General features: G+C 37.8%; 1 protein-coding gene across 1 annotated transcript in view; it reads right to left on the reverse strand.

The window, feature by feature from the left end:
- Positions 1–16,362, reverse strand: part of washc5 (WASH complex subunit 5) — a 150,480-nt gene that overhangs the window by 86,054 nt on the left and 48,064 nt on the right. Inside the window, exons 9-12 of the mRNA XM_041248048.1 lie at positions 11,828–11,941; positions 5,679–5,850; positions 5,357–5,484; positions 4,145–4,274 (exon numbers count right to left, since the gene is read on the reverse strand). Of these exons, the coding sequence (XP_041103982.1) occupies positions 4,145–4,274; positions 5,357–5,484; positions 5,679–5,850; positions 11,828–11,941 (544 nt within the window). The remainder of the gene's footprint in view (positions 1–4,144; positions 4,275–5,356; positions 5,485–5,678; positions 5,851–11,827; positions 11,942–16,362) is intronic.

Raw genomic sequence — 16,362 nt, forward strand, 5'->3', positions numbered from 1 at the left:
ATTTTCCTTCAGATTCACAGCCTTACCAATGATCCTTCAACAGTGGGGTTTTTATCCAGAAAATCCCTCGCCAATCGCGGAATTCATGTATACGCAGTTTTCCTTTTGTATACCAATTTGCCAACCGCGGCATATAGATGTGTATAAGCAGTTTTGCACGGAAACAAATGACGCATCCGCATTTGCTTCCACGCCATCGTGTGTATTCTTCCGTGCTCCTATCTCGCCAGCATCTCCCTCTACCAGTACCAGCATCATCTCTCGCTTTGTCTCGAGTACTAGTCGTATTAGTATGCGCATGCGGTCTCGTTGCACCATGTTAACTTAGTGTAATTGTCACCAGTCAACACCACCCTGGCCTTCAACTCAAAGGATTCAAGGTAAATAAAACATTATTTTTTATTACGTTATAATTTTATTACTTTTTACATGTTACATTACCCAGTATTTTATAGTATTTGCATTGTTTTTTTTATGTTACTGTGTTTTTCATTTGTGTTTAGTGAAGAAAAATGCAACTTAGATAGGCTTTGATAAGTGTAATCACAGCCGTGGAGAACCTAACCCTCTATTTCCCATAAGCTCTAGTATTTACCAACTGCGGGGTACCTATATATAAAGGTATAAACCGCAATGGGCCATGCGGCTCCAATGATATACCACATTCTCATCAGAATGGCACGGCCCAAAGTGGTTTATACCGCTTATAACCAGCGGTTATAAATTCCCATTTGGGGGAATTAAAATAATTTAAAACACATTTTTAAATGAAGACAAAACCAGAAACTGATATTGTGTATACATCCACAGAGTAATACAGTCCCACACTGAATTTATTGTTCACTTATTAAATAAATTGTACATCTCTGTTTGTTGTGAATTTATGCACCGAAAGTGGCATCTTGAAACTAGAGGACTGAGCACAAGCTAATGATGTTAATGGTCTAAGTTTCAAATAACACTGAGGAAAGCAGGAGAGCAGCTGCGATGGATGCTGAAGCTGGAGCACTCAGACATGAGTGATCCTCCACATAGGAACCTAATGAGGGATTATTAATTAAGAATGCATACTCAGGTATCAGAAACAAAATTCTAGAACTTGAAGCTACTGCACTAACAGGTAACTATGATGTGATAGGTGTTACAGAAACGTGGTTGTCTGAGAGTGATGGGGACGAATATAATATTTGTGGGTATACACTGTATAGGAAAGAAAGGCAGGACAGAAGAGGAGGAGGGGTAGCGCTATACATAAGAAACAGTCTTGAAGCCCAGGTGTTAAATCTGGACAAAGAAAATAAAACCGAATCAATATGGGTCAGAATAACGGACAAAAATTCAAAGGGCATAATAATAGGAGCATGCTATAGACCGCCAGATTCAGACGGTGAGCACAATAATCTGTTATACAATGACATTAGAAATGCGTGTAGCAAAGGAGAAGCCATACTAATGGGGGATTTCAACTTCCCCCAAATAAAATGGGAAAACCCGGTGGGTAGCGCGAAGGATGAAATAGAAATGATGGAAATGACAAATGACTGCTTCCTAACACAATTTGTCAAGGCACCGACTAGAGGGGAGGATGCCTTGATTTAGTCTTTTCAAATAACGAAGATAGAATAACTAAAACAGAGGTCAGAGAACCACTGGCAAACTCAGACCACAACATGGTCTCATTTGAAGTGTTTTTTAAATCCCCAAAAGTAATGACTAAAGCTAAGGTTTACAATTTTAGAAAAGCAAAGTATGAAGGTATGAAATAGAGACTTACAGAAGTAGATTGGAGTAAAATAGAGAAAACAATATATCCCTAAAGTAGACAAATCTAAATGTAAAACTAAATTGCCAAAATGGTTTAATAGATCAATTAAAAAAAATATTCAGCGAAAAAAGGCACTTTACAGAGCATCAAAAAAGGACCAAAAAGAAAGTACGCAGAAAGAGTACACAGAACTGCAAACGCAAGTCAAAAAGGAAGTTAGAACCAAGAGAGAAATAGAAATGAACATTGCTAAGGGAGCTAAGACCAATTCCAAAATGTTTTTCCAATATTACAACAGCAAGCGAACATTCAAAGAGGAGATTAAATGTTTAAGATACAAATGGCAAAATCGTAGATGAAGAAAAAAAATAGCAAATATATTAAATGATTACTTTTCACAAGTTTTTACAAAGGAAGATACTGACAACATGCCCCACATGTCATCCAGTTCCTATCCAGTTTTAAATAACTTTAGCATAACTGAGGCAGAAGTGTTAAAGGGACTAGGAGCTCTTAAAATAAACAAATCCCCTGGGCCGGATGAGAGCCTCCCAATAGTACTCAAAGAAATGAAAGAAGTAATTTACAAACCGCTAACCAAGATCATGCAGCAGTCTCTTGACACAGGGGTGGTACCGACAGACTGGAAAATTGCAAACGTAATACCGATCCACAAAAAGGGAAAAAAAACTGAACCAAGTAACTACAGACCAGTAAGCCTGACTTCTATTATATGCAAACTTATGGAAACTATAATAAGATCCAAAATGGAAAATTACCTATATGGTAACAGGGTCCTGGGAGACAGTCAACATGGTTTTAGGAAAGGGAGATGGTGTCTAACTAACTTGCTTGATTTTTTTTAGGATGCAACATCGATAATGGATAATTACAAAGCATATGACATGGTTTATTTAGATTTCCAGAAAGCTTTTGACAAAGTCCCGCACAAAAGATTAACTCTCAAACTGAACGCAGTTGGGATTCAAGGAAACACATGTACATGGATTAGGGAGTGGTTAACATGTAGAAAACAGAAAGTACTGATTAGAGGAAAAACCTCAGAATGGAGTGTGGTAACCAGTGGAGTACCACAGGGATCAGTATTACGTCCTCTGCAATTCCTAATCTACATTAAAGATTTAGATTCTGGTATAGTAAGCAAACTTGTTAAATTTGCAGACGACACACAAGTAGGAGGAGTGGCAAACACTGTTGCAGCAGCAAAGGTCATTCAAAATGATCTAGACAAGATTTAGAACTGGGCAGACACATGGCAAATGACATTTAATAGAGAAAAGTGTAAGGTACTGCACGCAGGAAATAAAAATGTACATTATAAATATCATATGGGAGATACTGAAATTGGAGAAGGAATCTGTGAAAAAGACCTAGGAGTTTTTGTTGACTCAGAAATGTCTTCATCTAGACAATGTGGGGAAGCTATAAAAAAAGCTAACAAGATGCTCGGATACATTGTGAAAAGTGTTGAATTTAAATCAAGGGAAGTAATGTTAAAACTGTACAATGCACTAGTAAGACTTCATCTTGAATATCGTGTGCAGTTCTGGTCACCTCGCTATAAAAAAGATATTGCTGCTCTAGAAAGAGTGCAAAGAAGAGCGACCAGAATTATTCCGGGCTTAAAAGGCATGTCATATGCAGACTGCGTGGCGACCTAATTCAAGCATTCAAAATTCTAAAAGGTATTGACAGTGTTGACCCAACAGACTTTTTCAGCCTGAAAAAAGAAACAAGGACCAGGGGTCACAAATGGAGATTAGACAAAGGGGCATTCAGAACAGAAAATAGGAGGCACTTTTTTACACAGAGAATTGTGAGGGTCTGGAATCAACTCCCCAGTTATGTTGTTGAAGCTGACACCCTGGGATCCTTCAAGAAGCTGCTTGATGAGATTTTGGGATCAATAAGCTACTAACAACCAAACGAGCAAGATGGGCCGAATGGCCTCCTCTCGTTTGTAAACTTTCTTATGTTCTTATGTTCTTATATCCCATCAAATTATTCTGCATTAACTGGATATTTCTTGGGGATACAAGATGGTATACTTACAGTACATTTGAAGGGAAGACAATTATTGAGGAATATCAAGGATATTTAGTAAACAAAGGGGTCTCAGGGTCATCCAGTTATTCTGCATTTACTGTATTCCTTGGACCCACAACCCCAAGTAAATTTTCCAAAGCAAAAACAGCTTAGGTAAAGGATGTACAAAGCATAGCCTCCCAAACTCCAATTCAAGTCTTCTAACAGTATGCATACACTTTCTGATGTGACACTCTGTTTAATTTATTTCTGCTCCTGAAACACAGACTTCTAACTCTCACATTCTAGTTCAAATCATAATGGTTCTCTTACCATTCTTCTCCACTCTAGTAAGGGGTTTTACCCCAGAGAACACCTCAGCTAGTTCAGTCATTCGCTCTGAACCCTCCTCCTTATAGCTTTCCCATTTCAGTTGTTTCTCAGACAGCATCTGCTTGAACATCTGGTAGTAAAACAACAAAAAAATCTTTCTTAATGCTGTGACAAATATTCAAACCAATGGTTTAAAGGTAATTAAACAATATGATGAACGACTACGCACAAAAGATGTAATGCAAGAAAACAAATGCATATTTTGCGTGCTATTGAAGGAATCTCCAACTTACTGAAAAAATTCTAGTAAATACAAGACAAGACTGTTGGAGCCCAGTGCACTTGTTCAGCACCTTTGTGCACTTTTCCAGAATATTTAGAGACTGTTGGTGACTTCCTTAAACTGGCAGGATATAAACTGGATTATGCAGCAGTCGCAAACCAGACAGAGAAAACCTTTGCTAACTGTATGATATGGACTTTAAAAACATTTTATGTTATTTATGTTATTTATTTACATATGCTGTATCAGCTATATTTAAACAAAAAATATAAAGTCGTATTTACTATCCAATTTTACGTCACTTATTTTCTTGACTGATTCATATATTAAATATGTACTCAGCCATAGTGGAAAATTAAATGCCCCTCGGGAAGACTACTGTTATATAAAGGGGTGACTCAGAATATTCACGGAATTGAGTATTCTAAATAAAATTACTACTTGAATGCTTTGATCAATTTTTGAATATTTGTTAACTTCTAAAACTTATATGTAGTGCTGAAAAACTACACCCGAAAAAGTTATAAGTGATCAGCCACTACAATTCTAACCTCACTGATAATTGGCAGGGAGGCGGGTACACTTCGTTACCTAGCTGTGCTATTGGCTAAGGGAGTTCATGAGCAGTGAAGCAATTGTTTCTACACAGTAAAAACAAAAGAAAAGCAATGCATGGAAGTATTTTGAAAAGTTAAAGCGAGACCACTGTGCAATGTATTTCTTATTATAAATTAATGAGTTCAATGCTCAATTATCTACATCTGCTACTTTGGAAGAAAACACATTTTATTTATTAAAACTTTTATTCTTGGTATACTAAATATTATTTCAAAATTACCACCTGAGAGAGGAGAGAGAGAGAGAATAGATGGATACAATGTGATTTAATCACAATTCTTTTGAGATGAGTGGAAGACCAGTGTTTTTACCTCCTTTAGAACAAACTCAAACTGAGCAATATCCAACAGTAACTGGAAGAGAATCTTGGGACTGTATTTGGAGTCATTGATAACTTGATCCTTTATCTGACGCAATCTTTTGTTATTTGGGTCATAAGCTGCAAGGGGAGAGGGGGTGGGGAGATGACACACACACAGTTAACAACAAAATAGATATGTCTGAATTAATTCTTCTCAAAAACAGTTTCTTTCAACATTTCTAAATTAAAACCAGCCAATAATTTATCCAAATCAACATACAACTATTACACATTTTTCTGCATAAATGTGACTCTCTCCTTGTAATTTCGACCTGATTCTGCTGTGTGAAGCATCAGCCAGCGGATGGCAACATTGCAGTCTCGAAGGCAGTTCAACAGTTTTGGAATATTGTCCAGCACAATCTCCTCCCTCAGGAAGCCTTCTTTTAGAAACTGCTGTAACTGAGGCCTCAACCGATCAATACTACCAGCATATCGACTCGCCTGCAGGACAAAAGTGTCTAGGATTAGATACAAAGTCCAATCATTCCACTGTCGCATTATTTGTTTTCTTTAACATGGTATCGTTGTATCACAGATCTACATGGTTACAGACAAACAAATAGTAGACACAAAGAACAAAACCATGATGTCTGTATTACAAAAGAAAAAAGTGTTGGTTATTGTAGGAACCAAACAGCCTGCAAAAATGTGTCCACTTTAACAGAAAAGTGTCCAAGAGATATTTTTTACTGCCTCCTAAGCCTTAAGATTGTTTATTTAATATACAGCGGAAGCCAAAAATAATTCATAACACTTCAAATTAACATAGTAACTACTGTAAATGTGTAAATTGCCCTACTTAAATCCCAGGAGTAAAACACTCAGGAGTAAAAATACTCAGATTGAAGTGGCTTACACAGGGTTAGAAACTCACGCTCACCCGAGGCAAATTAAATCTGATGAGGACTAGATGTCTGTGTCTGACTAGTCCTCTGGGAGAGTGTTTAAAAAAAATAAATAAAATAAAATACATCATACTCTATAAAAGTGCAGGAAAAGTCTATTTTATAAAGGGGTGTAGCAGTGGTGAACAAGCATTCATAATGTTTACAAAACAGTCATTCATAACTGAAACCTCCCCTCGTCATCCCCTGCAATGCCAAACCCACATATATATATATATATATATATATATATATATATATATATATATATATATATATACACACACACACACACACACACATATATGGGGGTGTCTAGCCATGTCTACCTGCTTTTCTAAAAGTTTTCATGACTGACAGGAGTACATTATTGCTGGTTTTAAACTCGCTGTCAGCAGAGATGTTAACACTTCTACTGCTAAATTATCTATTTAGTCCAGCTCTCAGCATTATACAATGGAAACTGAATACTGGTTGCCAGTTGAACTTCTGCAATGGCATAAAATCCCCTTTAACGTTGTTGAGATTTTTTGACATATTTCTTTAAAATGAATGTCCATATTTTTTTCTTTAAGCCAGTCTAATTAGTTTTCTTCTATTTCATTTAGCTGTTCCTCATCTACTTATGTGTCTACTCTTGACAGCTGCTAATGCACTTATCACTCAGCAAGTTGGTGTTGTAACGGTTATCTGTTTTCATCCCCAAATACATACTGAACAAAAATAAACGCAACATGCAACAATTTCAAAGATTTTACTAAGTTACGGTTCATATAAGGAAATCAGTCACTTGAAATAAATTCATTAGGCCCTAATCTATAGATTTCACATGACTGGGAATACAGATATGCATCTGTTGTTCACAGATACCTTAAGGTATCTTGAGGCATGGATCAGAAAACCAGTCGGTATCTGGTGTGACCACCATTTGCCTCATGCAGCGTGACACATCTCGTTCGCATAGAGTTGACATATCTGGTGAGTACGCAGGCCATGGAAGAACTGGGACATTTTCAGCTCCCAGAAATTGTGTATAGATCCTTGCGACATGGGGCCGTGCATTATCATGCTGAAACATGAGGTGATGGGCCTCAGGATCTCGTCAAGGTATCCTTTGCATTCAAATTGCCATCGATAAAATGCAATTGTGTTCGTTGTCCGTAGCTTCTGCCTGCCCACACCATAACCCCACCGCCACCGTGAGGCACTCTGTTCACAACGTTGACATCAGCAAACCACTTGCCCACACGACGCCATACATGCTGTCAGCCATCTGCCCAGTACAGTTGAAACCGAGATTCATCCGTGAAAAGCACACTTCACCAGCGTGCCAGTGGCCATCGAAAGTGAGCATTTGCCCACTGAAGTCGGTTATGACGCCGAATTGCAGTCAGGTCAAGACCCTGGTGAGGACGACGAGCACGCAGATGAGCTTCCCTGAGACGGTTTCTAACAGTTACTCCCACTACAACCAGTTTTGCATGTACAGGTTGCTTAAACACAGTTTGTGCTGACCTGTTATTCGTTAGAAATTATTGTATGATTATTTTAATTTTCTAGATTTTGGAGATGGTCATGTAGCTTTACTGTGCAACACATATAGGCCTGCCTTGCATGCAGCTGGTGTTGGAATCCCACAAATAGAGACAGAATGGACCAGTTTCAAATGCTTCTTTACCATATTTAGAAGAAATTCACATGGGAGTTATAAAAAAGATAAAACATAGGCCAGTCTGCACGGTATATTACACATTTGGACTTATAAAGTAGCATAACAAGCTTATTTCAGCACAAAGTAACTTTGCTGAAATTAAGACTACCCTAGTGTAACTAATGAAATAGTTTAAGACTCTTATACTGATAAACAAAAATAGGTATACAGTATATTTGTGTTTCCGGTTTATTCCGAAATTTAGAGAACAATGACAGGATTTACAGGTCGGTTTTTACTGATTTTAGTCTATTAGTCAATATTTTCCTGATACTATTTTCTAGGAAATACAATATTTTCTTTAAAATGCTGCTTTATTTTGACTCCAACGTTGTAATAAGCAGCCCTGCACTGTATCCTAAGATACAGCAGACGTTTAGGACGTCAGAGGATCAAATAACATTCAAAACATGGTTCTCTATCACTACACAAATTATCATCTGATTATTGTGGCAATTGCTGGGCATAGTAACTACTAACTTGATCAAAAACTAAACTGAAATATTTTTGTAGATGAGGAATGGGGTAAGAATACAAAAAGCAAACATAGCAAAAGTGGCTCAGATGAGGCACAGGATGCATTGCGCTGCAAATACTGCTGCACTGAGGTACACGCTCGCGCTGACAATAAAAGAACACACTGAAAAATAAACAACACATTCAAACTAAAACAAAGCAAATGGAGAGACAGCAATTATTTATATGACTTTTACACACACTTTAATAAAAGAGAGCGCAGAATGTCTGTGTTAAATGAGTTTAGTCCATCACGGTACTGTCCATCACCTAAAACCTTGTGTAACGCCGACAATCTTAATCGTAAATATTTGACAGAAAATGGTGATGCTTTAGTTGGTAAACTTATGCACTGATGGAAATGTCCAGTGTGACTTTTGACGTGTCTCCCGATGGCTTTCTGTCAATGTTCTTTTTATGATTTCAGGGGGAATACATCTGGCTTGTTTTGTGCGGATGTCATGTGCACCTTCTGTACCTTTTGTAGATACTATTTCCGTCAGCATAGTGATTGCTCAAATGTTCGCAAAGTGCCAGATAACAGAAAAATGTGGCTTTGACTTACACAGATTCTGCTTCTTCATACATGCCAGGGACATTAAACTTAATCAGAAACCAGAACTGCTACGCATCATATTCCACATGTAAAGTGACCAGTGGCTGACTAGGGAGGGACTAAAATGTCTGATTTTTACAGATTTTTCAATGAAAAACCTACTTTTTACTACTATTTTTATGCGATATATATATATATATATATATAATATATATATATATATTATATATATATATATATATATATCTATAAAAAATATGGGATTTTAAAAAAAGGATTTTAATATATATTATATATATATATATATATATTATATATATATATAATATATATATATATATATATGATATATATATAATATAAATTCCGGGAAAAATCCCATACCAAAAAATCCCATAAAAATGGTTTTAAAAGTTTTCAGAAAATGCAAAACACTAAGTACACTATATTGAGTGGAGTATACTGAGTGGAGTTATCTTTCTCAACCTATACAGGATGGCAGTGTTAATAGAGATGGTGTAAAATATTATTAAAACTGTATGGGCTGGTATTGGGAAATGGTAAATAGAGCTCTGAGACTTACGTGTCCCAATGTTTTATCTCCGATTGACCTGGTGCTTTCAATACCTAGAAGTTTAGTGGAGGCAGAACAGGGATTTTCCCAAACGAAGTTAGTGAAGAATGACTTAAGGAGTATGCTTAGTGACAGGCACTTGCCTGATCTACTGTTGGTTCAGCTTCAGAGTTCAGGCATTTCTGAGTTTGACCACAGATGTCATCAACATGTGGAAAAGCAGCACCAAAACCAGAAGGCCCACACATGTAGATGACACACAGTTTGAGTTAATTAATGAAAAGGAGGATGGAGACTGTGTGGCGCTTGATGCTCGATCTGTTCCTGATGATGGAGACTGTGCTGCTCGTTCTGTTCCTGATGATGGAGACTGTGTGGAGCTTGCTCCTCGTTCTGTTCCTGATGATGGAGACTGTGCTGCTCGTTCTGTTCCTGATGATGGAGACTGTGTGGAGCTTGCTCCTCATTCTGTTCCTGATGATGGAGACTGTGTGGAGCTTGCTGCTCATGCTGTTCCTGATGAATGACTGATACCTCAGAATGACTGATTTAACACTAGAAGCATTGAGGCAGTCATTTTGGCGGTTTTTGGTTTTAAAATGTAATTTTCTCCAGCCATGTAACACATCTGGGGCTGTGCGTTCATGTACCTTTCTGTCCGTATGTATTAAATATTCTCACAAAGCATGAAATGTGGGAGTGCAGAAATAAAGGAGATATATTACATTATACCTAAAAGCCCAGGAAGCAGTCACATTGACGGCCACACAGAAAACAATTGTACTTTGATTATACAGAACAGTATACTACTTTATTGTTTTTAATTTACCAGTTTGCAGTGTGTTTTAACTGTAACTAGATTAGTCTCTACTCTCTGCCTGAGTGAATGACTGACAGTCTATTGTTTTCAATCAGCCTTTTGAAGGCTGGCGCCTGCCTGTTCAGGTGTTTTACAAGGTATTGGACCTAGCAGCCATCAACTCCTGGGTACTTTACAAAGAATGCACGGAGAAGAATTTAGCAAGGAGAGAATATATTTTACAGTTAGTACAGGAACTTTGCAAGAAGCATTTGGAACAAAGGGAGACTGTCAAGTGTGTACCAACAGCTAAAGGTGGCAACCCCGCTGAGAGCCGCAAGAGACGTCAATGCCAGATTGTACTAAAAATAAAACTTCGGACTCCTGTGCCCTGTGCAGAAAGGCAGCGTGAAGCGCATTAACTGTTTTGATTGTCAACAGCCTTAGACTCAAGGTAAAGAAATACCCTTTCGTCAAAAAAGAGAAAAATTTATTTGACTTTTTTTTTATAACCTCTTGTGCTGTGCACTTCTGTAAAATGTTTTCTTCTAAGTTTATTTATCTATGTTGTTCAGTTGCTTTTGCTCACCTGATAATAAACCGATTGCTGTTAAGTTAAAAATGTATTGCTATCGTTTCAGTTTTATAAATCTGTATGTTGTAAACCAATGCCTGTTCAGATGTTTATTTACATTTTCTTGTTTTGATTTGTAAAATAAATTAATGTTCATACACATATACAATTCATTATATAATTTACAGTGTTTTGAATACAGCCTTCAGAAAGACGGCTGGGGGGCTTCTAGGTACGAGTATATCTCTGGTCCTTCTAGTGTTAAACAGTTATTAAACCCAATCAATGTTTCTGGGAATGAGCAGTAATGTCTATTGCTTCCGTTGACTTAGGCACTTCACATAAGGACTAGTTTATATCAGGAAAAGTAAGCTTCAAAAAGGTACTAGTCCAAAGTTTCCAACCCTTCTTACATAAATATCAACCCACAATATGTGATATTAAGATCACTAAATACTATTTAGCTTAGATTAAAAAAGAAATGGGGGGTGGGGGGTGGGGGCTTGTTTGTCAAGTCTAAGATTATAAAAATTTCTAATTTGACCTTAACCAATGCTTTAAGGGCAGCACAGAAACCAGGACCAGAGGAAGCAGTTGGAAATTAAGAGACACTTCTTCACCCAGTTGTAAGGATATGGTATGGAATGGTTTGCCTAGTCATGTTGTTGAGGTAGAAACCCTTTATGGCCAAAATTGACAAAGTTTTGAGATCAACTACTAGGAACTGGACAAGCAATGGCCACCTCTCATTTGTAAATGTTCTAATGTCTTACGTTATGTATTGCTTAGTATTAACCACCTTACCTGCTCTCTGATATTTGGTTGATCCAGTGTATAATTAAGTGCAGTTTTGGCAGCTTTATAGGGTTCCCAAGCTTCCAGTAAATTAACTGTGATCCCCATGTAGATACTAATAACCTGAAAAATATATATATAAAAAAAAAGATTAACCAATGAGTATCTACTGAAGTATTCTTCAGTGAGAGACCCATAGAACATTTTTTGCAAATGGTATGCCGGGATAAGCTGCAGGCTTTTTTACATTCAATAGAGCTCAAGTGCTGAAAAAAGCAAAACAAAACAATACAAAATATTAGAAAAAGTGGATGGGTTTTAAAAAAAAAAAAAAAAAAAAAAAAGATTTTAAACAAATGATTACATATTTTAACAAGAATCCAAAGAACACAGCAGAAGAGCAGGAACATTGGTTGACAGCAGGTCAGTGAGGTGGATAGTACTTTGACTAGTCTATGAAGGACCTTGAAATTGAAAGTAAGGGCTGAGTTCAAAAGTTTGGTAGATTTGAGGTTATTTTTTTTGCCAGGAAGTAGATGTATTAAAGAATCTGGATACTGCATGCCAACAGTGTTAAGAGTAGCTTTGGCAGTCTGTTAGGCTATTTATTTTTTTTTTTTTAAATTTAGAATCTCCACTTATTAAATTTTCTCTCAATTATTATTATTTTCCTCCTTCACCGTGGCGATTCTCCACACAGCTCAGGGATCCGAGGCTCAGTGAGTGTCCTCCGATCCTATGAGCTTTTTATACCCAGGAGCTTGAGCGGACATCCACGGGCTACCGGCCTCTGGAGGACAAAGACCAGCGCAGCACATCTCCGCCCCCAAGCTCACTCGGTGCCTGGCCTGTAGGGGTCGCTGCAGAGTGGTGAGGAGAAACAATCTAAGCCGCATCCCACCTCCCCAACCCTGGGAGCGCCAAAGCCAATGCAGTGCCCCCACGGAATCCCCAGTGAAGACCGGCTGCCTCGCACAACCAGGATTCAAACTTGCAATCTCTGGTTGTACAACGCCCTGCACGCTGAGCGGCACTGCTTTTACTAGGTGACCTGTTCAAGGACCCCAATTAGGCTGCCTTTGTGTAAAAAGGAGCACCGGTAATATAAACATATGTATTATTAAATAAAATTTAATGGAAGTCTAATATTCAGTTTAAAGAGAACGGGTGAAAGTGGTCAAAGATCATTTTGACAAACTCCTGGGGTAAAACCTCCTCCATCCCCGACCAAGCTCTAGAGTTGTACATACTGTCAGATGCATTCACAGCCATGTTGGACCACTTTTCACAAATCTGAACATGGCTTTTTAGAAAAAGAAATTCAGAAATTACTTCACTTACAACTTGGCTTGCTTGAATGAGTAGTAGACAACAAGCTTCAATATGAAAACTGAAAATTAATTTTAATAAAGAACAACAATTTTTTCATGAAAAAAATGCTAAAGTAAAAACGGGATTCTGTTATTTTGCAATACCACGGCTTCAGATTATTACCAGTGCTTAATAACAGTAACAGTTTATTAATACTTTTTGTGGAACTTAAACTCATTCATGGCCCCACAGCAACACGAACCTACTAATGTCCTTATTTAGAATTAATACATAAATAACTGTCTGAATATAATTTAATAGAGAATAAAATTAACTAAACTAACAATTACTTAGCCTATATTTAATTAATCATTTTTTGTAATATCCAAACTGCCCAGCAGTTGCAGTCACACAGCTGCTAACTTTAGCTTTGGTAAATAGTGTAGAGCGGACTATGGTGGGTCAAACTAATGTTTGTCTAGGGGCCATTTTATTATCGGTTTTTATTTATTTATTTTTAATGCTGGACTTATGGCATCTTATGAATGACTTTATAACCTCTTGTGCTGGGGATTCCTTTTTTTTCTTTTTTACATTTAAAATTGTTTATAGGCAAAACATAGAATAGTGTGTTTACACAGAGTAAAAAAAAAAAAAAAAGTAGAGTGGCAAAGTACACTGTCTATAGAAAGTCTACACCCCCTTTCAACATTTTCACATTTTATTGCCTTATAGTCTGGAATTAAAATGCATTAAAATAGTTGGGGTTTTTTTTCCATTTATCTACACATCCTATTCCGCAACTTCCAAGTGAAAAAAATATTCTAGAAATTTGTAGAAAATTAATTAAAAATAAAAACTGAAATAGTTTAGTTGGATAAGTGTCCTCCCCCCATGACATAACATGTCTTCAGGATAAATTCAGCAATTCCTGTAGGTTCCCTCTGCTGGGAAGTGCATTTCAAAGCAAAGACTCAACCATGAGCACCAAGTCACTTTCAAAAGAACTCCGGGACAAAGTTGTTGAAAGGCACAGATCAGGGGATGGGTATAAAAAAATATCAAAAGACCTTAAATATCCCTTGGAGCACAGTCAAGCCAATTATTATGAAGTGGAAGGTGTATGGCACCACCAAGACCCTGCCTAGATCAGGCTGTCCCTCCAAACTGGATGACCGAGCAAGAAGGAGACTGACCAAGAGGCCAATGGCAACTTTACAAGAGCTACACGCTTTTACGGCCAAGACTGGTCAAAGTGTGCATGTGACAACAATATCCCAAGCACTCCACAAATCTGGCCTGCATGGTAGGGTGGCAAAAAGGAAGCAATTACTCAAGAAAGCCCACCTTGAATCCCATTTGAAGTATGCAAAAAAACTCAGGAGATTCTGCAGCCATGTGGCAAAAACTTTTGTGGTCTGACGAAACTAAAATGGAACCTTTTGGCCTAAGCGCAAAGCGTTATGCTTGGTGCAAACCCAACACAGTGCATCACCCAAAGAACACCATCCCTACTGTGAAGCATGGTGGTGGCAGACATGTTATGGGGATGTTTCTAATTGGCAGGGACTGGGGAAGGATAGAAGTGAAAGTGGAGTAAAGTACAGAGAAGTCCTTGAGGAAAACCAGCTACCCTCTGCAAGAAAGCTGAAACTGGGATGGAAGTTCACCTTTCAACATGACACCGACCCAAAGCACACAGCCAAAGCTACACTGGAGTGGCCAAGGAACAAAAAGGTAAATGTCCTTGAGTGGCCCAGTCAGAGTCCCAACATATATCCAATCGAAAATTTGTGGCATGACTTGAAGATTGCTGTCCATCAATGCTCCACAAGGAACTTGACAGAGCTTGAACAGTTTTGTAAAGAAGAATGGTCAAATATTGCCAAATCTAGGTGTGCAAAGTTGGTAGAGACCTATCCCAACAAACTCACTGCTGTAATTGCTGCCAAAGGTGCTTCCACCAAGTATTAACTCAGGGGGGTGGAGACATATCCAATTATGATCTTTCAGTTATGTATTTTTAATATCATTTTTTTCTCAATATAAACTTTTTTCCCCTTAACAGTGTGGAGTATGGTGTGTAGATATGTGGAAAAAAAATCCTCATTTAAATGCATGAACTCTGAGGCACTGACACAACAAAATGTGAAAAAAGTTCAAGGAGGTGTAGCCTTTCTATAGGCACTGTATATCGTTTGCCTCCCTTGTGCTCTATGGGTTAGGTGCCTATGGTCTCAATCAAGTTATAATTCAACAGGAGAAAAATATACTAAAAGGTCACAAGTCATTAAGTACACATCTAGCTAAGTTACTAATATTTGGGGAAATGCTGAAGCTACATCACATACACTGAGGTAAATGGTGTGACCACTCTTTGCTTTCAAAACAGCATCAATTCTTCTAGGTACACTTCCACACAGTTTTTGAAGTAACTTGGCAGGTAGGTTGGCCCAAACATCTTGGAGAACTAACCACAGTTGTTCTGTGGATTTAGGCAGCCTCAGTTGCTTCTCTCTCTTCATGTAATCCCAGACAGACTCGATGATGTTGAGATCAGGGCTCTGTGGGGGCCAAACCATCACTTCCAGGACTCCTTGTTCTTCTTTATGCTGAAGATAGTTTTTAATTACTTTCGCTGTAAGTTTGGGGTCATTGTCATGCTGCAGAATAAATTTGGGGCCAATCAGATGCCTCCCTGATGGTACTGCATGATGGATAAGTATCTGCCTGTACTTCTCAGCATTGAGGAGACCTATAATTCTGACCAAATCCCCAACTCCATTTGCAGAAATGCAGCCCCAAACTTGCAATGAACCTCCACCATGCTTCACTGTTGCCTGCAGACACTCATTCATGTACCACTCTCCAGCCCTTCGGCGAACAAACTGCCTTCTGCTACATCCAAATATTTCAAATTTTGACTCATCAGTCCAGAGCACCTGCTGCCATTTTTCTGCACCCCAGTTCCTGTGTTTTCGTGCATAGTTGAGTCTCTTGGCCTTGTTTCCACGTCGGAGGTATGGCTTTTTGGCCGCAAGTCTTCCATGATATATATATATATATATATATATATATATATATATATATATATATATATATATATATATATATATATATATAATATCCAGGAAAATGGGCCAGTGTGCCAAAAAGCTTTACAAACCATTTTTTAAAAACATAACTAAACAAAACATAAAGGAGAAGCCATACTAATGGGGGATTTCAACTTC

This window comes from Polyodon spathula, chromosome 4 (genome assembly GCF_017654505.1).
Source record: "Polyodon spathula isolate WHYD16114869_AA chromosome 4, ASM1765450v1, whole genome shotgun sequence".
Lineage (NCBI taxonomy): Eukaryota > Metazoa > Chordata > Actinopteri > Acipenseriformes > Polyodontidae > Polyodon > Polyodon spathula.